Source organism: Mustelus asterias, chromosome 3 (assembly GCF_964213995.1).
Source record: "Mustelus asterias chromosome 3, sMusAst1.hap1.1, whole genome shotgun sequence".
NCBI lineage: Eukaryota > Metazoa > Chordata > Chondrichthyes > Carcharhiniformes > Triakidae > Mustelus > Mustelus asterias.
The window spans coordinates 30,291,065-30,316,355 of record NC_135803.1 but is presented as its reverse complement, the minus strand read 5'-3'; the positions used below and the strand labels follow the sequence as shown (position 1 = coordinate 30,316,355).

At 43.2% G+C, this 25,291-nt stretch overlaps 1 protein-coding gene across 2 annotated transcripts; it reads right to left on the bottom strand.

Annotated features, from left to right (window-relative positions):
- Window positions 1-1,242: 1,242 nt before the first annotated feature.
- Window positions 1,243-20,768, bottom strand: LOC144483322 (uncharacterized protein C2orf72 homolog). Of its 2 annotated transcripts, XM_078202041.1 has the most exons (3): window positions 20,069-20,762; window positions 5,597-5,713; window positions 1,243-1,472 (listed from the first exon to the last, which is right to left on the bottom strand). In XM_078202041.1, the coding sequence occupies exons 1-3, from the start codon at window positions 20,742-20,744 to the stop codon at window positions 1,336-1,338; spliced, it is 930 nt and encodes a 309-aa protein (XP_078058167.1). In that variant the 5' UTR covers window positions 20,745-20,762; the 3' UTR covers window positions 1,243-1,335. The 2 variants fall into 2 exon arrangements, with proteins under 2 accessions (XP_078058167.1, XP_078058173.1); XM_078202047.1 differs by lacking the exon at window positions 5,597-5,713 and having other exon boundaries at window positions 20,069-20,768.
- Window positions 20,769-25,291: the final 4,523 nt, after the last annotated feature.

Genomic DNA, 25,291 nt, shown 5'->3' with positions numbered 1-25,291 from the left:
GATGAAAGGAGTCGAGATTAAAATTCAACTGAAATCAGACTTGTCCAAGGAGTCTGCAGGCCCAGTGTTCCCCAGCATCATTGATGTTTGGCAACAAATTGAGGACCATTTTTGACCTGATAGGGCCAGAGGAGACACGAGAAGTGGTAACAAAGAACCAGAAGAGTCAGATGGCCTGAAAGGAGGGGAAGTCAAGGAAGTTCAGCAAGGGAGAAACCGTGTTGGCGAGGAACTACACGTCAGGTAAGAAATGGTTTCCAACAACAGACGGGACCAGTGTCACACATTGTACGGACGCAGGACAAACAGATCTGGAGGAGAAACATGAATTAGCTGGTGGAAGTCCTCCCCATTCCAGAGGAACCGACTGAGTCTAGTGTTCCTGAAGCAGAGATAGTTCTACCCAGAGAGGAAACGTTGACAGAAGCTACTGGAGACAAGAGAGGAAGCTCAAGAGCTCCGGAAATTCAAAACAATTCCAAAGGCAAAGAGACGTTTGTCCAGAAACTGTCATGCTCCAGATAGACTGATTATTTCTATGTAGACATTTAAGTGGACATTGATATTGCTATTCACAGTTCATATTCTTATTTGTATATAGTTGAGTTGTGTATCTATATAATTGTGTTAAAAATGTATGTTATACGAGAGGTTTTGAAGGAAGAGGAGGTGTGTTCTGAATGTTGGGGCATGCCCCTTTCAGAGAACAGGTCAGGTGTACTGATTGTGCAAGAGAATAGGTGTGTTAATCAACAGTTCCAGTTAGTTTACTCCCACTTACCTAGTGGTCTTTTATTAGTTATCAGACCTCATACATAATAGTTTTAAATAAAAAAAAGTATGGTTCTCAGAGGAGCTAGGAATTTTAAATACTTTCAGGCAAATCTTTTCAGTTTTACATATTTCTCTTGAACTGACAGAATACTTCTCTCTTCGATTATTGTCAACAAGTTTTCTGCAAAGGAGTTGATTCAAAAATGGCGAGCTGGACGTTCAAATGAACCTGTTGGACTTTAACCTGGTGTTGTTAAAACTCTTACTGAGCTGGACGATGTCAGGATTCTCTTCCCATGTTTACAGCCGGTGAATTGGTTTGAATGAATGCACATACTCGGTTATCATAGGTTAAGTCAACTGTGAGGACTACAATACCATCATATTTCAGGTTCTTTTGGAATAAGTACTTGTTCAGATAATCCAGACTAGCAACTCTCCCAATCAATACACTGAGAAAAAGGAAAATATGGAAAATCAAGTATTTAATTTGTTTTTCTCAGGTCCTGGTACTCTTTAATAAATGTGCAAATGTAGAAAACAGTGGTTTATAAAAATCATTTAAACTTCAGTTTCCATATTCATGCCATTATTTCCACTAGAGTCAATCTGTAGGTCAGTTTTATAGCCATCAACCGTGGATGGACCCACTGTCAACTGTTGTGAAGTAGCATCTGTCCCAGCAGTCTTGGATATTCCTAAAAAAAAACAACATGCAAGTATTATAAAGCCAGATTCAAAATTGTGTTGTATTATCAGTGTTCTTTTTTCAGTCCATTTGACTTGAGCTAATCAATGAGGAACAACAGAGGCGAGGAATGAAATAGTTTTCATTATTTTGGCAGCAAGCATTAAATACTCTTAGATACAACACAAAGCAATGCAGAGTAAAAACCCCTTCTATTCTGACTCAGTTTGCTTCAGTCAAACCACAGAAAACCACCAATCCTTTTGGCAGGCCAGACTGGGTAAGGACGGCAGATTTCCTTCCCTAAAGGACATTAATGAACCAGATAGGTTTCATGGTTTTTCATTGTCATCATCAGACTTTTACTGAATTCAAATTACGCCACCTATTGTGGTGGGATTTGAACCCAGATTCCCAGAGCGTTACACTGGATGCCTGGATTACTAGTCCTGTGACAATTCCACTATGCCACCACCACCTCAGGATAATTGAACCCCAGTCTCCCGTGTGACAGGTGGGGATACTATCCTCTACACTAACGAGGAAGTTGCTGTCACAGAAAGCGACCTGGACCACAGATTTTTCCATTCCCCACATCAGTCATTCTGCAGGAACTCAGAGTGAGATTGCCAATTAACAACAGTCTTATGCACAGAGCCAACTTTCATGGGGAATTTATTTTAACAGGCGCCTTGTGGCAATCAGAAGGTGAGTATTTAATCCTTCATTCTGGATTTGATTTGAATGTGGATATTCCCCAGAATTCAATGTTATCCTGACCATAGTACATGGCGCTCTGATCCGCTAAGAGTGAAATTCCAGCTCTGTTTGAAGACAAGGAACAACTCTTTTCATCCACAGCACCACATTATTCCCAACATTTGTTTATATTGACTTTATTTAGATGAAGACTTTAAATAAGAGAGCATTCCAGTTCTCCCTCTCACCAATGGCATAATGGAGAACAGCATCACTTGTGGGTGGCACATTAGTTAGCACTGCTGCCTCACAGCACCAGGGACCTGGGTTCGATTCCTGGCTTGGGCCACTGGCTGTGTGGAGTTTGCACTTTCTCGCCATGTCTGCGTGGGTTTCCTCCGAGTGCTCCGGTTTCCTCCCACAGTCTGAAAGACGTGCTGGTTAGGTGCATTGACCCGAACAGGCGCCGGAGTGCGGCAACTAGGGGAATTTCACAGTAACTTCATTGCAGTGTTAATGTAAGCCTTACTTATGAGTAATAAATAAACTAATTGATGTTTACAACTCTGGAAGCCTAGTTCTGAAATTGAATGGCAACTCAGAGGTCAGCATTAGAAAATAATCAGATTGTCATAACTGCCATCTTCAGGGAACAGAACTTCTCAATGTCCATTCCAGCTTACGTAAACTGCATTCTACACTGTATAGCTGACTGAGGGAAATAAACATCTGTCTTGTCTGAAAGGCCCACATCCCAAGAAAGAAAAATTAAAAATTCCAGTTTTGCCTCATAGAGTTACCCAATCTCAACTGGGCAGAACAATTTGATTTATCAACCAGAGAAAATTGCAAAGTTAACGGATTAAATAATTCACAGCACTAACACTAATACACAATGGAGAATACATTCAAAATACATACATTCAAACTTCTATAGATATGAAGGCTTAGTTATAACAGCTGGTATTACAACTATAAATCGAACAATTGCCTTTGGCCAGCCATTCATCACAACATTTCTGTATTTACTCAATCTTATCCTTACCTTTGCCGTTTTGTTACCATAATCCCCAATAAAACCATTACCCTGGTCATTATCTCAGCAGATTCCTCATCTCCACTAACCTAATCCAAGTGGCACAGACTTGAACAGATATCACAGACAAAGGCTTTAGCCATTCCCCACCAGATCTGGTTTGACCACATTACACACCATTAGGTCCTGCTCTCATCTGCTAAAACTGTTCACTCTCCCAGGATCATCCTTGAACGCAAAGATAACCCCATACTTCTTTCTTGAAGTACAAACCATATCTTAAACCCCATTTCCATTCAACCTCACGGTCAACAATAAGCGAGAGTTCATGAAATGCTTTGTCACTAAAACTAAGGCCATCCGATCAGCTGCCATGTTCCTCCCTTCTCCTGATCCACTGGGCCAAATCTCTAAAGTGCCCTTTTCTGCATTTGCATCATTCTCTGCTTTCTCTCGTACACCCCATTATGCCCTTTGAGTTCATCTGGTCCTCCTGTTCCCTCAACTTTACTGCTGACCACCCACATTCCTTCCTACTTCTCACATTAGCCGATATCGTAAATGGTTCTCTTTCAAATCTGCCATCATTACCCTCTTTCAAGCTATGCCTGCACTGCAATTAAAGGTTTACGACATGAAAATAAACAGGGTTAAAGGAAGACTAGGCTGTTGCTTAGCAACCAGGAGCTGCCTTAGGTTAGAAATAACTTTTGAGTTTAGTTTTAAGCTAGACCAAGAAGAAGCTAGACAGAACCAGGGAACTGGGAGAAAGCAAACATCCCAAAAGAACAAGAGAAAGCCCAGACAACTGGGGAGTTGGGACAAAAAAAAGTCTCAGGAAATCAATTCCATTAAAGGAACAGAGAACAAAATGTTGAATAAGGTCCTGTAGGGTGAAGTTAAAGTTTAAGGTTTTTTTAAATTAGTGTCACAAGTAAGCTTACATTAACATTGCAATGAAGTTACTGTGAAAATCCCACAGTCGCCACACTCCTGCGCCTGTTCGGGTACACTGATGGAGAATTTAGCATGGCTAATGCATCTAATCAGCATGTCTTTCAGACTGTGGGAGGAAACTGGAGTACCCGGAGGAAACCCACACAGACACAGGGAGAATGTGCAAACTCCACACAGACAGTGACCCAAGCCAGGAATTGAACTTGGGTCCCTGGCGCTCTGAGGCAGCTGTATTAATCACTGTGCCACCGTGCCACCACCAAAAGCAGTAAAAATCAGAGAAAGTACTCTGAGTTAAAGAGACAGCTGCAAGAACCAGATTTAAAGTGAGAAACCAGATATCAGAGGTAAATCAAAAGGTTGGTGACACCTGAAAACAGCCTGTGAAGCAATGGTGTTCTGTTGGTATGACTGGATACCTGAGAGATGATGTGGAAACTTGAATACATGTGGCAATCCAGAGAAGAGGAATACTGAAAGACAAACTGAAATTCTGGAAGTGGGTCCTTGGTGTAAGCATCGAAGAGAAAGCCTTGTTTGGGAGAAGGTTCTAAGGTGTGTTTTTTCAGAGTAGAGTTTGGAAACACTTATGTGGAAGTCAGGAGACTTCCTGGAGTTCCAGGAGACCAGTTGGCTCACAGTGTGACAGGCATCTGGGGGGATTTGATGAGAAATCCACAGAAGCTATACTGGGTGGCATCAGTGTGTGGTGTGTCTGACCGCATTTTGCCTATTGGTTTGTATGGACTGTGTACTTACTGAGAACACGAAGATATATTTTGTATCTTCTGTTAATCTTAACAATCTGCACACATTTGTGAAGATTTAGGTAGGGTGAAGAAGTATTATATTTTAGTCAACCTTTTCATTCTTTTGTTATAAGTTAAATTGGCAGTCCTGTGACTCTGTTCATCCACAAAAGTGATGGTCTATTAAGCCAGGGTTTCATTCTGAGACTGGATTACTTCGTGGTAAGATCAGCTGGGATTGTAACAGTGGGTGGCCATGCCGTCAACAGCCAAGGCCCCAAGCTCTGGGATTTGCTTCTTAAACCTTCCCACCACTCTTCTTTTCCACATTAAGCCACTCCTTAAAACCTACTTCTCTGACAAGTTTTTGGTCATTTGCCTACATGTCTCTTTATACGCGGCTCAGTGTCAAGGTGAAGCACTTTGAAACTTATATTATGTTAAATACTATACAAATACAAGTTGTTCTTACTGTATAAATATTCAATAGTCTTCAAAATGGAATTGATTAAATACTTGGAAGGAGAAAAAAAATGTAGGAATACGGGGAAAAGTTGACTCCTTTCATGCTGTAATATTCTATGTTGGATACATGAAGGTTTAGTTCATTTGAAAGGACCAGACAAAGGCAAATCTGTTTAAATTTTGCATCTGCTTTTTTTTTTTAAAAAGGCAGCGTCATTTTCAATTTACCTTCTTGTTTTATGCAATTCCGAATGTTATTAACTTGTCTATCCTCTATACGTCTTCTGGTATTCCTGAAGAAACAGGGAATTCCAGGAAAACATATTCCTCTTCTCTCCCTTACATCTGTAAGCAAAATAAAAGTTCCTTAGTTTCTTGTTTCACCAAAGCAAAACAATTTAAAGTAAATTATTGCTCTGGTTTGTATTATTACTTTCTGTTCAAATAATGCTCATATAAGCAATAGTACACATCCCCACCATTTCATTACTTACTGATTAAGTAAAGTATGCGCAAGTCAATTCCTTTCTGTGGATGGTGTAGAGGGGACAAGCATTTAGATGATGGAAAGGGAGGCAAGAATGAATCCTTGGGGAACTTCTGAGGTAATAATGTAGAGTTCAGAGGAGAAGCCATTGTAACAATGCGATGGATGTTGTCGGACAGGTAAGAGTGGAGCCAAATGAATACTGTCAGAACAAGCTGGACAACAGAGGAAAAGCATTGGAATGGTATAATCAACTATCTCAAGGGCTAGAAAGGGTGCAGTGTATCCGACAACCACAAAGGATATTGTTTGTGTCTTTGACTAGGGTAGACTTAAGATGTGGAAAAGTGGAAAATTGATTGGAGAGATTCAAACAAGAGGTTTTGGAGGAAAGAAAGGACATAGATGAAGGAAATGACATGTTCAAGGGCCTTAGAAATTGAGATTAGAGATGAAAGACTTTTAAATTCATTCATGGGATGTGGGCATCGCTGGATAGGTCAGCTTTTATTTTCCATCCCTAATTGCCCTTGAGAAGGTGGTGGTGAGCCGTCTTCTTTAATCGCTGCAATCCACGTGGTCTAGGTACACCTACAGGATTGTTAGGGTAGGAATTCCAGGATTTTGACTCTGTGCCTTAAACCATGAAGAAATATAGCAGTATAGATAGAAAGCTGATTGAACAGAAAGTGAAGGATCAAGGCAAATGAGTAAAATGAGGTATTCAGGGGACCTTTTAACAAAGCTGACATGCCTTTGTATCTGCAAATCAACAGTCACTGACTTCTGCCCCACCACGTTTTTCATGTTGACAAACAGCAAACAGCTCAAATCTGACATGATGCTACATAATCTTTACTTCATCCCTCAATGATTTCAAAGTCATTAAAAAGAAACATATTATTCACACACACAGTTCACTCAATACCACTGTCTTTGCCTGCCATTTAGTTCTTTCCATTCAGAACTCCATAATGTACATGTGATACTTGTGCCATCTTTGCAGGACAAAAACCACTGTACAGCATGGAGGCTGGTACCAAATTGAAGACTGATTTAATCCGGTTTGGCTGACATACATACATACATAGTCTTGTCGTGTACTGGGTAGCATCCCTGCCTCTAAGCCAGAAACACGTTTCAGCACACATTCCAGGATCTGCTGGCTAAGGAAGGTGTATTCATAATTCCTTGTCAGCCATGTGATGGAAAGGAAATTGGAGCCTCTGCCATCATTATTCATAGCTCCAAGCTGCAATATGCATGTGAAAATGGCCATTATGGATCAGATTGGTGTCAACAGCACTGGGGTTCAATTCCTGTTCCGACTGGAGTGGATTCAGAACTTCCTACTTGTGGAGGAGGTCATGGTATTGTGGATCAGACCTGCTTTTGCCTGAGAACTCAAGATGAAGACATACATACACAAGTGGCCAGAGGGCACGATCAAGCTCTTCTCTCAATGAAAAAAGATGCACAATTTTTAAGTTCCATACAACTTATATACATTTCTTGATTTTCATTTATTTACAAATCAAACTTAGCCATTGGCTTCCTATTCTCATGAGGATATCTATTTTCTTGACCCAAACTTTCAGGATTGACCCATCTTGGCCCGAGTCGGAGGAGAAGCTTTCTCCAACAAAGACTGATTTTGACCTTAAACTTCAATTGAATTTTCCACTCATGTCTGTCAGACTGTGACTTGGCTTTGAACTGGTTTCAGGCGCTTATGAGGGAGTAATTATTGGAACTTTGGTACTCTACTTATTTAAGTTTATTTATTAGTGTCACAAGTAGGTTCACAATTACACTGCAATGAAGTTACTGTGAAAATCCCCTAATCACCACACTCCGGAGCATGTTCGGATACAGAGAGGGAGAATTTAGCATGGCCGGGGCACCTAACCAGCATGTCTTTCGGACTGTGGGAGGAAACCGGAGCACCTGGAAGAAACCCACGCAGACACGGGGAGAACATGCAGATTCTGCACAGACAGTGACCCAAGCCTGGAGCAGAACCGGGTCCCTAGTGCTGTGAGGCAGTAGTGCTAACCACTGTGCCACCCATCACCACCATGCCACACATGTATCCCAACTATCTGATTAATCAGACTCATTTGATTTTTCCCACCTTCCTTTTTTTCATAAACCTCTAAAGATAAAATTATACATGTACAAACCTAACCTTTCCATTACCGCCCATCTTGACTGAATACCTGCAAGCACTGTGTATTCTTACAACTCTTCCTGGTAGCCATTTCAACCACTTGTTATCATTGGAACCTTCTGGTTCAACTTCAGACTTCTTTATCTCACTCTACCCCCATCATGGCTCTCATTCTGCCTTGATTTTTTTCCTCTTCTACAGACTGTGTTAAATGTAGCCTCATCAATGAAAACCTTGTTCTAGATGGTCTTCTAAGAAATCCACTGGTGTTCAGCCTGTAGTAATGTGAAGGATGTTACAATAAACAAAGATTTTACCAGTTTGTGAGGCAATGAAAACCGGTGTTTCTTCCAATTTGCCTCAAAAGCTTTTTTAACAAAAGCAAGCTGTGTGCTATGCTGCTCTAATTGCAGCAGGGTGATATGGTAGAACTCTAGAGTGTTTTAGCCTGTTCATTCTTGTGAATTATGGATACTCTTCTGAACAAAACTGAAGTGCGTTGTCAGACAGTTTCCTTTGGGAACCCATAAGCAGTGAACAAACTTTGCAAGATATCTAGAGTTTTGCTATTTGTTCAATTCCCTCAACCCTCTTCAAAGGGCTGTCACTACGAATACCTCTTGCCCTTCAAAGTCAGCAGAATCTATTTGCTACCTCACTCATACTCAAGCCAGTCATTCCCATGGCAGCTTCTTTTCTGTTGCTCGACACTGTTTCACTGCGTCTTCTATATCCCTATCTAGCCCTGGCCACCGAAGGGAGCTTCTCACCAGACTCTTTGTCAAGCGCGTCCCCAAGTGTTGACCCTGAAATCATATAGCAAATGTGACCTGTAACTTTCTGGAATTACAACTTTTGTCCCCACATAACACAACGGTTATCAACGGAAGGTTCATTCTTACGCATAAAAATGGCCTGAATTCCAAATACAGTATCTGTGTTGGCCACCTGTTTGCGATATAGTCATACATGCTTGTTTACGAGTTGTTCAACCAATGTCATTTGCTGCGATTGGTGACTCATTTACGTGTGAAAAGAAAAATAAATCCTCCCCGTTGGGCTCTCCCTGTGATGAGGACAGTGATCTAGACATTGCATCAACATTATAATAAATCTTCAATAGTCTGTACTTAATGTTGCACTGACAAGCAGACAAAATCAAAGTCCATGTCTGTACTCCGACTGTAGCCAAAGTGGGTACTGGAGATTTTGGAATCAAAATGAGTGATTATGAGCAGTTTTGATTGTGAAACTACAACCACACAAGTATTTATGAAATCTTCTTACCCTGAAGATCAATGGTGTGAATTTTACAATCAGGGCACAACCAAAGTCAGCATGGGCAGGAGTGGATGTGAAACCCACTCCCGCTTGAGATCGTGTTGTTAACACAATATTACGATGTCTGGCCAATTAACAACCATTTAGCGTGAAACGCACTCTGTTAAAGGCTGAGTGCTGCTGGGGAGGGTGGGCACCGAGGAAAGGGAATGTGTGGACTGGCGGTTCGAATGTGCTCCCTCAGGGGAACAGCCGCTGCTCAGCTGAGAGGCAGCTGTGGACCTGTAAAAAATAAATATCAGTGGAAAAACTGTGCCAAGAGAGTCTAGACAGCACAATCGTACACAGATCTCAATCCCTGCGTTAATTTTACTTGAGCCTAGAATTTCATCGCACCCTGGATCGAAGTTGTAGCTAAAATGCAAAGGCTGCCTTGCCAATTGGCCCTCCTGGCAACCGTAAAAACAGATGGGTAACATAAAATCCCAGTCAATTGCTGTTTAATTAATCTAAATTGGCTTCTTGATTGTTGGCTGATGGGCTTCCAACTCGCACATATGCCCATCGGCCAAAATATTGCACGAGGACACAATGACTTTGGAAATGTGCCCAAACATTACACATAAAATTCTGGTCAAAGACAATACTTCACATTCTGAGGGTGATTTCCCTCACTGGAAGTTAGGGTGTGTGAGTCAAATGTAATTGGTCTCTCCTCGCAATCATCCAACACGAGAGATCACAGTGGCTACTCTTTATGGAAAGGCATCACACGCTAACTTAAATTATTTGGACACATCATAATATACAAGCACTGTGTCGTCTACCAGTTGACTATTACACAACTTGAATGTTTTGTCACATTCCTGTCCAATTCCATGGAACATCCTTCCTCAAGAGTTCATTCAATGGATGCAGCAAAGTTGCCAAATTTGGCATGAATTTATTGTAGTGATTCATGAAGCCCAAAAAGGATCTGTGCTCAGATATTCTGCTAGTTTGGTGATTTTCTCATGCTTGAACCTCACTGTTGGTAGGATGTAAACCATCTTCATCTACCCTGTGACAAAATAGTCTACAGATTTTTGAAACGTTTCATATTTGTGTGCCTTCACCCGAACTCCTTACTTTTCAGAATGTTGAAACACCTATTTCAGTCTGTCATCATGGGAGCCGAAATAAGTACTTCATTCACATAGCACACTACTTCCTGAATTTGGAAAATTCCAGGAGCTTAAGAAATACAAACTGGCAACCTATGAAACTGAAATAGACCCACGTGTGTTTTAATAGTCAAATACAGTTTAGACACATTGTCTAACTCAAGTTGCAGGTGGGCATTTGTCAGATCCAACTCTGAATAACATTTGGCCTCCTGACATGACTGTGAACAGATCCTCCACGTATGGCAAAGTATCCTGCGGAATGCATTCCAATAGTTTGCAGTTACCTTGTAATCACCACATATTCATGTCATAGAGGTTTACAGCATGGAAACAGGCCCTTTGGCCCAACTTATCCATGCTGCCCCTTTTTTTAAACCATTAAGACAGTCCCAATTGCCTGCGTTTGGCCCATATCCCTCTATACCCATCTTGTCCATGTAACTGTCTAAATGCTTTTTAAAAGACAAAATTGTACCCGCCTCTACTACTGCTTCTGGCAGCTCATTCCAGACACTCACCACCCTGTGTGAAAAAAGTGGCCCTCTGGACCCTTTTGTATCTCTCCCCTCTCACCTTAAACCTATGCCCTCTAGTTTTAGACTTTGGGAAAAGATATTGACTATCTAGCTGATCTATGCCCCTCATTATTTTATCGACCTCTAAAAGATCAATATAGATATTCATTATATAGATATTCGATATATATGATATTCGTACAATACCATCTGACCTTGGTACTACCACTACAATGGGAGTAGTCCAATTACTCTGTTCTACATTAGAAAATTTTCAGCCTCAAATTTTTTCAATTTGTTACGATCCCAGTTACCATTGGACAGTCAGGTCCCAGAATGGAACCCTGGCTCAATAGATTGTCACTTTTTTTAGAAACCTGAATGAAGAGAGTCACAGGACTACTGATTAATTTTTAACAAGAGAATAAAACATTTATTAAACATGAAAAGATTAACTATAATACCCTACTCCTTCACCCCATCTATATCATTACAGCTGTACACAGACTTATCAAGATTACCCAAGTTACCAAAACAGATCTATACTTCAGTGTTCTCAGTAAGTACACAGTCCATTCAAACCAATAGGCGAAATGTGGTCAGACACACAGAGTACTTCCTCTCAAGCACATTTGTGGTCACAGGTGTCTGATCTTCTGAGTATTTTTGCTTTTATTTCAGATTTCCAGAATCCAGCTCTTCCAAATCTAATCTTCTGACTAGGGATTGACTGGGGTGGTCTTCTGACTGGAGTGGCATGGTGGCAGAGTGGTTAGCATGGCTGCCTCACAGCGCCAGGGACCCGGGTTCGATTCCCAGCTTGGGTGACTGTGCGGAGTTTGCACGTTCTCCCGTGTCTGCGTGCGTTTCCTTCAGGTGCTCTGGTTTCCTCCCACAGTCCAAATTATGTGCTGGTTAGGTGCATTGGCCATGCTAAATTTTCCCTTAACACAAACAGGCGCCGGAGTGTGGCGACTAGGGGATTTTCACAGTAACTTCATTGGTGTTCATATCATTACAACTACTTGTGACACTAATAAACTGAAGTTTAGACTGGAACTGTATGAGGAACACAGTTCAGGAGGTGGTACCCATTTGAAAAAAAAGGTCAATGACATTAATGTTGCCCTTTTCTAATCCTTTACCACAGAGTCACAGATTGTGTTTTTATATTAGGTGGGTGGTGTTACGTGGAGATGGGAAAAGGGAGGAAAAGAGGGAAATTTTCAACAATTCGTCAAACCTTTGTCATCATTGATTGCAAATGCAATAAATATACAAGAGGAGTTTCTGGCTGATCACAAATTCTGATAATCCAAATGGAATCCCAGATTAATTCAATTCCATTAGGTGCATGTTATTGACCAAATATTAATGATTAATGGTCAGTAAACAAGGAAGTCAAATCTGGAGGAGTCCAATGTTTACATGTTCAGTTTATTCTGAATATTTTTGTTTGATGTACGTTTTCTGTATTTGTATTGCAGTCCAATATCACTGACCAACTGACCAATGAACCCATTCACAAAACAACTACCGTCTGCATTCTTAAAGTGAATATTTAGGAGCTCAGAACATTTTTAAAGTGAATATTTAGGAGCTCAGACCCTACTGAAACAGCACAGGGATATAAATGCTGCAACCCTGGATCTTCAGTTGCAAAGATTAAAAACATTTACCTGCTTCACGGTCCTAGGTTACAATTACTGAATACTGTTTGCTGTTTTTTTTCACAGATCTGTTTCTAAGAGTTATTGCCTTTGCTAGTTTTTTTCCATTTCATAGGGCGTGGGCATCATTGGCAAGGCCAGCATTTGTTGCTCATCCCTAATTAAATACAAATTAGGTGCAGGCTACTCGGCCCCTCGAGTCTGCTCTTCCATTCAATAAGATTATGGCTGTTCTGATTGTGACCTCAACTGCACATTCCTACCTACCCCTGATAACCTTACAGCCCCTTGCTTATCAAGAATCTATCCACCTCTGTCTTAAAATATTCAAAAGCTCTGCTTGCTTCCACTGCCTTTTGAGGAAGAGATATCCAAAGACTCACTACTGTCAGAGAGAAAAAGATCTCCTCACCCAGGTCTTAAATGGGCATCCCCTTATTTTTAAAACAGTGGCCCCTAGTCTAGGTTCTCCCACAAGAGGAAACATCTTCTCCACATCGATCCTGTCACAACCGCTCAAGATCTTGCACATTTCAATCAGCTTGCCTCTTACTCTTCTAAACTCCAGCAGATGCAAACTAGGCTGTATGGGAAAAAGGTTGTAACTCAGAGCCAGGGCATTCAGGAGAGAGGCTCGGACACATTCATGCAAAGGGTAGTAAGAAGTTGTGGAACTTTCCTCGCAAAAAGCAGTGGATGATAGCTCAAATAATCACTTTAAATTTGACTGATAGATTTTTGCCAGCCAAGGGTATTATGGAACTTTAAGCAGCTCAGTCTTAAACCTATGATCGATCACAATATCCCTTTCACGCTTTTTTCAGAGACGCACCATCCGAAGCCTGCAAGATAAATTCCTGGCCCATGGAATTGTAAATCAGAGATCTGTGACCAACCACGAGATTAAAAAGTTGCTGTCAATCAATGTTAGCATCCTTGGGTTTACAACCTAAAATAATGCATAATTCCGGTATTCAGGGCACTTCCAGAACTATGCCTCACACAGCCAGATGTTGCAATGGTATGCCTGTGACAACAATGGAACCTCTCCAACTGTACGAAAAACATGAAGAATTCAGCAAAATATATAATGCTGAAAATACGCATCAGATCAGGTAAGACACCATAGGAATCATAGAAACCCTACAGTACAGAAAGAGGCCATTCGGCCCATCGAGTCTGCACCGACCACAATCCCACCCAGGCCCCTACCCCCATATCCCTACATATTTTACCCGCTAATCCCTCTAATCTACGCATCCCAGGACACTAAGGGACAATTTTAGCATGGCCAATCAACCTAACCCGCACATCTTTGGACTGTGGGAGGAAACCGGAGCACCCGGAGGAAACCCACGCAGACACAAGGAGAATGTGCAAACTCCACACAGACAGTGACCCAAGCCGGGAATCGAACCCAGGTCCCTGGAGCTGTGAAGCAGCAGTGCTAACCACTGTGCTACCGTGCCGCCCTGAGAGAGAGGTTTGGATGCAGATGTGGAACCCAGAATTTTCCAGGTACCTTCAAGGGGAGGGGGGAAACTGTGAATGAAATTAGAAATAACTCTGTGACAATTCCCTATACAGGCTGGCAACTGTAAAAAAAAGATCAATTCCCCAAATAACTAAATAATTGAATGACAAATCCCCATTCGCCACATCTTCAAGAGCTCCCTTTGTTGTGTTCCCTTTATTCTGTTTGAACAGAAACTGGTCTTTAACTCCAGCAATTTTCCCTGCTTCTCCATGGCAGTGGCTTTTGTTTCTGACTGCCTGTATCTCAGCAGCAGCTTTTTCTCTGTTCTGTACACTTGTGAGAGAGCTGCTGAAACTGCCCTTCCACATTTTAATTTGAGTTTCTCTCTCCATGGCAACCAAAGATCATATATGTACACTTCTTAGAACCGAGGTGTTTACCAGGAATTCACCATAACCCTTTAACAGAAGTTTCTGTGTTACTTCAAGTTAAAGAGGACATTATTTTAAAAAATATTGATCTTGTAAAGCTCAGCATTCATAATCCTCTTGAATAAGATTCTCTCTAGTTAGGGTTGTCAATTGTGATTAAATGTATTCCTGGAGACTTCACCACATGACTTGCTCTGGCCATTCGTTGGTCAACCCATCCATTCTTGTGACAGACACACTGCCTTCCTACGCCAATTGGAAAGTAAAGTGAATGATGCTGGACTCAGGCCAACACCCTTTTCTTCTCTCCCATTCTCAATATTCTTAAATCCGGTAAAGAAAAATGTTCAAAGAAAATAACAAAATCCTGGAAACTGACCTTCAATTCCTGGAGACTCCGGGTCAATCCTGGAAGATTATCAATCCGATCTCTAGTTCCTACGTAGACGTTGTAAAATGGCTCCTATTGCCATTCCCGAAACATTGACTTTTGTTCTCTCCACAGGTGTTACCCAACCTAATGAATGTTTCCAGCAATTTTTGGTTTTTGTTTCCATCTCCATTACACAATGGACTGAATGTTCCCACACATCTGGGACCCCATGTCGGGATCATCTGTGGGTCCCAAGACTGAGCATGTCCACAGCACACCCAACTGTGTGCGAGTGCCAGTGATCAGGGAGGTCCAAAAGGCAGAAATGAGCAGCCAGGAGCTCCATAGGGGGAGGTAAGCGCTGCCAGAAAAGCAGGAGATCTGGAGGTACCTTAATATGGAAGGTGCTCGAAGGCTTTCCGCTCCAGTGGCTAAAAAAGATCGCAAACTGCTGCAAGCAGATTTACATTGGAGGGCTAACCCCCTCCGTAAGAATGCATGACACACTGGACACTGGCTCCTGGACACACTGAGCATTGCAACCCGCTGATACCGCCAGCCACGGCTCACCCTGGCATTGCCAGCCACACCTCACCCCAGCATTGCCAGCCACACACCACCCCGGCACCACCAGCCACGCCTCACCCCAGCACCGCCAACCACAAAGTGTCTATAGTGACCAAAGCACTTGCTGTATCTCTCCTGTGCAGACAATTCGTTTGGAGACCTTGATGGTTCCATGTGGGTTTTGGTCAATGTCTGCAATGATAATACCTGTGATCATCCCAGCACTGCCAACCATGGCTCACCCTGATGCCGCCAGCCACAGCTCACCCTGACCCACCTCCCAGTAAGAGGCTGCCTGGCTCCCAGCCGGCGGGAGGGGGGGGGGGGGGGGGTATTGCTCTCGATCTAGATCTTAATCGGTTTCAATGTCCAAAGAATGGGCTGCTGACGCCTGTAATTGCCAATCCTCGGTCCAGCGGAAGGATCACAATGGGGAGTTGTCCCGATGGGGCTTTCCTCACTACTTTTATGGCCATTGCTCTTCCAAACCCAGGGAGATTGATGCCCCTTGATTAAAAATAATACTATAGATAGTCTTTGGAGTTAACTCTGTGCGTTCTGCTTCAAGCATTACGTGGGCATGTTTTTAAAAAAGTTAAACCTAAAACTTCATTGCACAAAGGGGGATTTAACAGATATTCTGAAAATAAAAGGTTACGAATGTACGATGAGTGAATGATAATTAGCCAGCCAGTAAAGGGAGTATTCTGACAACGTGTTAGCTGAAAAAATCTTTTGATGCCCCCTTCATTCTGCTAGTGCAGAGCTTTCAAAACTGGGGCTGTGATGAGGTTATCAGAAAAGGGCACAGAGGATGAGCGGTTTTAGAGTTCAAAGATTTTATTCACAGGGCTATTGCTCAAGATACAAAGCAAAATAAATAGCACAGTACCAATGTTGAATTTAAACCAATTAACTGACTAAACTTGGAAGATATATATTTTTCAAATTAATGATTCACATTTGCCTCAGGTGAGTAGGATCTCAGCACTCATTTGGAGTTAGGATTTAGTCCCCAGGAATGATAATGAGTCCTGGGTGGGGCTCATGAAGGGCGATCAAAGGTATTATCATTGCAGAGATTGACCAAAACCCACATGGAACCATCAAGGTCTTCAAACTAATTGTCTGCACAGGAGAGGTACAGTGAGGGCTTGAGTTATCATAAGACATAGGAGCAGAATTAGGCCACTTGGCCCATCGAATCTGTTCTGCCATTCAATCATGGCTGATATTTTTCTCATCCCCATTCTCCTGCCTTTTCCCCATAACCCCTGATCCCCTTATTAATCAAGAACCTATCTAACTCTGTCTTAAAGACACTCAATGACCTGGCCTCCACAGCCGTCTGCGGCAAAGAGTTCCACAGATTCACCACTCTCTGGCTGAAGAAATTCCTCCTCATCTCTGTTTTAAAGGATCATCCCTTTAGCCTGAGGTTGTGCCCTCTGTCCTACAGACACTTATGGAAGAGGAGACAATCCATTGCACTTCAGCTCACTCAGCTACAGTCTGTCAGGGCAGCATTGCTTGGTACTGAAGTACACTCATGTGGAGGGTTATTGTTTATGCAGAATTAGTTGTCAAGGCTGGTTTAAATAGGTTGATAATCCAGTTGATTATACATTTAGTTCATGCACTTAATTTTCTAATCAGCATTTCCCAACTCCAATGTTATTTCTTTACTTCATTTGTTATTGTCAAAAGTAGGCTTACATTAACACTGCAATGAAGTCACTGTGAAAATCCCTTGATCGCCACATTCCGCCATCTGTTCAGAGAATTTGGCATGGCCAATGCACCTAACCAGCATGTCTTTCGGACTGTGGGAGGAAACCAGAGCACCCAGAGGAGACCAGGCAGACATGGGGAGAACGTGAAAACTCCACACAGAGTGACCGAATCGGACCCGGGTCTCTGGCACTGTGAGGCAGCAATGCTAACCACTGTGCCACCGTGCCGCCCATCGCTAATTGTGGATTATAGAAGACCTGAAGTATTTTGTATGTTGGCCATGATTGTGTGCGCTCCAGTGTAATGAGTCAGAGTACACACCTCATTTTGTTGCAATAAGATCCTGGAGCCCATGTGCAAAGTCTGTGTTTCTTTACGGTTTGCTCAATCTGAATGAGATACACAGTCACTTGCTCTATTCACATATGTAGAGGGTGTCATGCTGCCGAGATGTCCCACTGACAGCAACTTACTTTGTAAAACTTCCATGGACAATCTATGGACAAGTCCATAAGAAAAAAACAAAATACTGTGGATGCTAGAATCTGAAACAAGAGAAGAAAATGCTGGAAAATCTTGGCAGGTCTGACAGCATCTGTGGAGAGAGATGGAGTCTGGATCCAGACTCAAAAACGTTGGATCTGGATCGTTGAGTCTGGATCCAGACTCAAAAACATCAAAAATCTCCATTACAAGGGAGGAAATGTTAGGTTTTTTAGGTAACATTAAAACTGACAAATCCCCAGGGCCTGATGGCATCTATCCTAGACTGCTCAGGGAGACAAGAGATGTAATTGCTGGGCCTCTGACGGAAATCTTTGTCTCTTCATTGGACACAGGTGAGGTCCCTGAGGATTGGAGGATAGCAAATGTGGTACCGTTATTTAAGAAGGGTAGCAGGGATAACCCGGGTAATTATAGGCCAGTGAGCTTGACGTCCGTGGTAGGGAAGTTGTTGGAGAGGATTCTTAGAGACAGGATGTATGCGCATTTAGAACGGAACAATCTCCTTAGTGACAGACAGCATGGTTTTGTAAGAGGGAGGTCGTGCCTTACAAATTTGGTGGAGTTTTTTGAGGAAGTGACAAAAACGGTTGATGAAGGAAGGGCCGTGGACGTCGTCTATATGGATTTCAGTAAGGCATTTGACAAAGTCCCTCATGGCAGGTTGGTTAAGAAGGTTAAGGCTCATGGGATACAAGGACAGGTGGCTAGATGGGTAGAAAACTGGCTGCTTGGCCACAGGATGTGGAGATGCTGGCGTTGGACTGGGGTAAACACAGTAAGACGTTTAACAACACCAGGTTAAAGTCCAACAGGTTTATTTGGTAGCAAAAACCACACAAAATTTCGGAGCCTTAAGCCCCTTACTGTGTTGGCCACATGAGACAGAGGGTAGCAGTCGAAGGGTCTTTTTCCGGCTGGAGGTCTGTGACCAGTGGTGTTCCGCAGGGCGCAGGGCTCTGTACTGGGACCTCTGCTATTTGTGATATATATAAATGATTTGGAAGAAGGTGTAACTGGTGTTATCAGCAAGTTTGCAGATGACACGAAGATGGCTGGACTTGCGGATAGCGATGAACATTGTCGGACAATACAGCAGGATATAGATAGGCTGGAAAATTGGGCGGAGAAATGGCAGATGGAATTTAATCCAGATAAATGCGAAGTGATGCATTTTGGAAGAACTAATGTAGGGAGGAGTTATACAATAAATGGCAGAGCCATCAAGAGTATAGAAACACAGAGGGACCTAGGTGTGCAAGTCCACAAATCCTTGAAGGTGGCAGCACAGGTGAAGAAGGTGGTGAAGAAGGCATATGGTATGCTTCCCTTTATAGGACGAGGTATAGAGTATAAAAGCTGGAGTCTGATGTTGCAGCTGTATAGAACGCTGGTTAGGCCACATTTGGAATGCTGCGTCCAGTTCTGGTCGCCGCACTACCAGAAGGACGTGGAGGCTTTAGAGAGAGTGCAGAGAAGGTTTACCAGGTTTGCCTGGTATGGAGGGTCTTAGCTATGGAGGAGAGATTGGGTAAACTGGGCTCGTTCTCCCTGGAAAGACGGAGAATGAGGTGAGACCTAATAGAGGTGTACAAAATTATGAAGGGCAGAGATAGGGTGAACAGTGGGAAGCTTTTTCCCAGGTTGGAGGTGACGATCACGAGGGGTCACGGGCTCAAGGTGAGAGGGGCGAGGTATAACTCAGATATCAGAGGGCCGTTTTTTTACACAGAGTGGTGAGGGCCTGGAATGCGCTGCCAAGTAGGGTGGTGGAGGCAGACACGCTGGCATCGTTTAAGACTTTCCTGGATAGTCACATGAGCAGTCTGGGAATGGAGAGATACAAATGAATGGTCTAGTTGGACCAATGAGCAGCACAGGCTTGGAGGGCCAAAGGGCCTGTTTCCTGTGCTGCACTGTTTTTTGTTGGCTCTATTCTCTCCCCACAGATGCTGTCAGACCTGCTGAGATTTTCCAGCATTTTCTGTTTTAGCTACGGACAAGTCCTGTCTATTAATTCACCTAGAGCAAATTCTGGCATGCGTGCCAGGGCCATAAATCTCAGAAGAGGGCAGTCAAACAAAAAGGGTTGGGATTACGAGTTTTTTTTCTGCTGCCTCCTATTGAACACGTGTGCATCTGTTAAATATTCCATAAAAAAGGTGGATAAGTGGCTTAGATTGCCATCCCTAGCAAGACAATGCACTTAATTAATAAACTGCACCAAATGGTTGAGGGGGGGATATGCACCAAAAACAAAGATACATTACAATTCCTTTCCAAAGTGCAGGCATCCTATAATGTATTTCCTTAGGTGGGAGATACCTGTTGTGACGCTCGAAACAGCTCGGAGGACAACACAAATGGTCTTTTTCAGCTGTGTCATAGAGTCTGGCTGGTTGGCTATGAAGGGGAGAGCCTGCACGCACTCCCCGGGGTGCCGGTGGAAGACTGCCCGCAGGTAATACTCTATGAGGCGGACAGCCACGCCGAGCTCCCCGGTGACAGTGTCAGCGTGGACCACCCCAATGAGAGCGGGTAGGTCCTTCCAGGAGCTGGACCTGTGCCGAACGTCCTTCAGCAGCTCCCGGATCACGAGGTCGTTCTGCTTGTTACAGATGAAATCCTGGTGGAAGAGGAAGAGAATGAGCCGGGCTTTGATCCGCCTCTGCTCCTTGGTGCCGTTCACCGTGTGGGTCACCTTGCCGGGAGGCTCCAACAAACTCTCAAACTCCCGCTCGCTGTGGGGCTCAGAGTCCTTGCACTGGGGCTCCATCACTTGCTGCCCGCTGCCCGTGTCCGAGAGCTTACTGTGAACTTTCCCAGGACATGGAAACAAGTCATTAACAAACTGGAACATCAGGTCCCGGCTCTCGCACACTTCCCCGATCAGGAAGATATTCTCTCTGCCTCCTATGGCTTTGACCAGTTGTTGGAATTCCCTGTCGGTCCAGTCTGGGTCCAGCTCTGCTCTCCCTCCCTCCATCCTCTCTTCCTTCATCCTCACTCAGCCCCTTGAGCAAAAGCCACTCAACCTCAGGGAGCTCCGCCTCTTCGAATGCCAATCTGCGGGGCATTGACCAATCTGATACTCCAACACCAAAAGGGGCGGTGTCACCACTCTGTGATTTCACAATCAGTGGGAAAGACACTCAACGTTTCTCACACACACCGAGTGTGGGCAGAACAAGGGAACCAACGTGCTCTCTGAGTGATAGACTATAAACACTGGCTGTGAACCCAACACCATGAGAATTCATACAACTGCAACCCCTCTCCGGGAGGAAGACACCTTTTCACATGCAACCTAGAAACTCTTGGTTGAGGTAAACAGCTTAGAGGTGAGGAAAAGTTTCTTCACCCAGAGGTTGGTGAATGTGTGGAATTCACTACCACAGAAAGTAGTTGAGGTCAAAATGTTGTCTGATTTCCAAGAAGAAATTAGATATAGCTCTTAGGGCTAAAGACATCAAAGGCTATGGGCGAAGGCGGATTTTGAATTTGATGATCAGCCACAATCAAAATGAATGGCAGAGCAGGTTCGAAGGGCCGAATGGCCTACTCCTGCTTCTAGTTTCAATGTTTTCAAAAGGAAACTAAACGAGTACAGGAGAGAAAAAGGACACAGTTTATTGAGAGGCCGAGATTAGGGAGAAGGAATCACTTTTGTGGATTCTAAATAGCAGCTTCTTTGCTGTTTATGGCATATGATTCTTGACACCAACAATACACGCTGGTGTAGTGTTAAATGAGGTCTGATTTTTATAGTCAATAAAGCAGGTCATGCCCACTTCACTGCTGCGGAGGACCTCAGTCAAACTGATGGATGCTGAATTCTTTATTCATTTTTGGGACATGGGCTTCACTGGCTGGGCCAGCATTTATTGCCCATCCTTAGTTGCCTGAGGGCAATTAAGAGTCAACCACATTGCTGTGGCTCTGGAGTCACAAGTAGGCCAGACCAGGTGAGGTTGGCAGATTTCCTTCCCGAAAGGACGTTAGGGAACCAGATGGGTTTTTCTGACAATCGACAATGGTTTCATGGTCATCAGTAGATTCTAAATTCCAGATTTATTTTGATTGAATTCAAATTCCACCATCTGCCATGGCGGGATTCAAACCTGGGTCCCCAGAACATTAGCCGATTTTCTGGATTAATAGTCTAGCAATAATACCACTAGGCCATGGCCTCCCCCGAAATGGACTTATCCCAATAGTCACCCAGGCTTTCAGGCAGGCTCAGAATAACAGGAGGTGGTCAGAGATCCACAGAGAGATTTTAGGATCTAGCTCTATCCAAATACGAGATTAGACAGAAACACTCCACGCTAATCCGCATCTTTGATGTCATTGATAGCCCAGTTCCTGGATAGCACTGATATCAGAGTGGACATAACACCAGTTCATCGTGGTGACTAATATCTCCAGGAGATCCATCCATTCTACTTCCAGCTTGACTCTGGTTACCTTGGCAGTAAGGGCTTGTCTCCTTTTCAGCCATGCACTGAAAAAGCTGAACAATGGCAACTGGGAGGTTTCCAACTCAATGAGAGAGTCCCTGGAATAATCCAATTTCCAAGATTTTCCAATAAAACGGAGACAGTTAAAAAATAAATCCCTCTTCAAGATGGATTAGAAAATCAGGTGGTGCAGCAACTACAAGGAAAGTATCACAACTACAGAGAATCTGCAAAATTGCTGGAGCTTCATGTTTGAGTCCTCGTAATAAATTCAGGGGAGCGAGCCAGTATTAAAGTAAACCGGCCAGCAGCTGGTTTATGGCAAAATCTATTCCAGTATGCAAGCATTCGAGTCAATCCTATCCACCAAAGAGATGTGGTGATTTTATTTCCAGCTTGGGTAAGTTTCTGAATCAGGCATCCTCTGAGGTCCAGAGCAGCCTGTCAAATGTCTTCTCCTGATCTCGGAGAAGTAGGTGCTTAGACCAGTACTTGGTGGTAATATATCAGGCATCAGATCAGATCAGAGTCATTAAAATGCAGCAATAGAGAGCAGAGATTTGATTTCAGATATCTGCTGACTTTTCTATGAAACAGTCTTCTCTTTTTATTTCAAGTTTGCAGTAATTGTGGCATATTTTGCATGGAAGTTCAGATGAGGATTGGCTCTGGAGTTCATGATTAGTAAGGATATATTTATTTTAGATAGGGAAGTGAGGGTGGCAGCAAAATGGCAAATTTACCAAATACCACTCAAACAAACAAAGGAAAAAAAACTACTTGATTTCCTCCAATCTGCCTGTGACAGATGTATCTGTCCATAACAGGAGTGATGAGTGCACAGTCCTTGCAGAAAGTCCACATTCCAGGAACTAATATTTTTTTAAATGATAGCATATGTCATTTAATACTTTCCCTCCAAGTGCTATCCACACATCGTCCCCTGCGCACTCACCATTCTGAAGGGAACATTCACTCTGTGACTCCCTGGTTCACTCTTCCAAAACCTCTACTACCTGCTGTCCTTCCCCTGGCAAGCATAGCAGATGCAGCACCTGCTCACTTGTCTACCCCTACAACACCATTGGGAGGCCCAAACACTCCTCCTGTGTGAAACAGCAATCTATATGTACTTCCTTCAACCCCTATATGCTGTATTCTCCGCTTGCAGTGTGGTCTACTCTACACTGGGGAAGCCAAATGCAGATTAAGCAGCTGCTGATCCACTGAATTTCTTCTAGTGAGAGCTGAACCTGTCCCTGGCTGGGGCATAAACAAAGAGATAAGTGTTGTATAAAAATCAGGAACAGAATGACTTCCTGGACTATTTTTAATTGTTCTAGGGAGTCAGAAAGGAATTTCCAGATTTTATTTTCTCTGTTTACTTTAGGTCTATAATCTGCTTTTCCAATTCTTCCAGGATATCACATGTTTTCAGTTGGGGAGTATATAAGGTATTGCTGTTTTGGGGGTGGGCTAGATGGACCAGTGAGGGTCTTTTCCTCTTCATAACTGCACTTTACTTGGTTATGTGTTCAAGCCATGAGCTGCCAGTCACTTACCATTTCAAATCACTCTTCATTTGGAATGCAACACTGTTGCAGGCAATCTGAGTGTAAGCTTGAGGGACAGCATCTCCTCTGTCTATTAGGCACTTTCTAGTGTACTGTATTCACCATTAACTTTACAAAGTTCAAACCTTCATTTTCTCGTTGGCAGTTGATGCTGGCACTGCAGGATGAATATGTCCATATGTACAGGGATGGGAATAAGAATTGGGATGGCATTTAGTGTGGGACCAAAATTGCACCACCCCCACCCAACCCCCCATGGAACACTGGTCCAGGGTAGTCCGTATCCTTGGCTTTGATCAGCTTTACAGTTTTTTAAAAAAACAGATATATGGGTCATGGGAAGGGGATGCTACTTACTCTCAAACCTACAAGTTGCAGTTCACCTGTGTGGGGTCCAGAGGATCCCAGGCTGATGGTTCCACTGCGACCTGTTATTCAAAGTCTTGGGCGGATTGTCCAGCAATTACACTTCCCTTTACTTTTTTTTAGGGCTGTTGCTAACAGGTGCAATAGCCCTTAAAGCACCCCTGGGTGCCCCTCTCCCCCTCCCCCAAACCTAGGGGATGTTCATTGCAGTGTTAATGTAAGCCTCCTTGTGACACTAATGTGACCTCCATTGCTCTCTAGCTTCTCTTCCCTACCAAACCCCAGTTCCTCACCTGTGGGCGTGCCAGAAGGGGGGTGGATGGGGAATGGGGGCGAGCCGTAATTAAAACTGCATCCAATAAAAAAAAATCAAAGAATTAAGAAACACTTACCTGTCTTTGAGCTGAGGCCTCAAGGAGTGCGTGTTCAGATGATGACATTAAAATGGCTGCACAGGGAACTGGCTGCTAGTCTCCACTAACATGGCCATTGGATCCATGCTGCAACCAACAGAGCAAGTCCCCACTGTAGCTTCCAGCCAAGGTAGGGTGGTGCTCCTTCATCGAGTCAGTAGCAAATATCTCTACTTCTCTGTTGACTGCAATATCTGGGTGTAAGACTATGCCCTTGTAAAGCTGTGTAGCAGGGGCCAATTTCAAGGAGTCTGGTCTACAGACTTGAGCTCCTGCCAATCACAAGGCAAAGATTGAAAAACAATAGTGAGAGCATTAAAGAACAAATTCTTGATTTTGGTTGCCACTGCTTCTTCAAAACAGATGGTACATGGACAAACTGTTTTAATCTTCTTTCTCTGAAAAAGCAATTAAGATTTTTAGAATGAAATGAATTCATTCAGAAGCACTACATAATGGTCATTAGGAACAAGTCTATTCATATCAGTTCAGGCTTGATTACGTACTTCACATTTGGCATTTTGAGAGGTGATCTCATTGAAATGAACAAGATTGTGAAGGGGCTTGGTGGAATAGATGCTGAGAGATTGTTTCTGCTGGCTGGGAATCTTAAACATGGGAGCACAGTCTCAGGATAAGGGGACAATCATGTAGGACTCAGATGAAATGAAATTACTTCAAAGGGTTCTGAATCTTCGGAATGGTCTAACCCCGGAGGATTGTGGATGCTCCATT

What these genes read in the sequence shown, in the direction of transcription:
- LOC144483322 (XM_078202041.1), bottom strand. Translation starts at nt 20,744, where the DNA reads ATGAAGGAAGAGAGGATGGAGGGAGGGAGAGCAGAGCTGGACCCAGAC. An exon ending in TGTTTCGAGCGTCACAACAG is followed by an intron (nt 5,714 to 20,068) that starts GTATCTCCCACC and finishes TTTTGCTTACAG; the next exon opens with ATGTAAGGGAGAGAAGAGGA. An exon ending in GAATTGCATAAAACAAGAAG is followed by an intron (nt 1,473 to 5,596) that starts GTAAATTGAAAA and finishes GTTTTTTTTTAG; the next exon opens with GAATATCCAAGACTGCTGGG.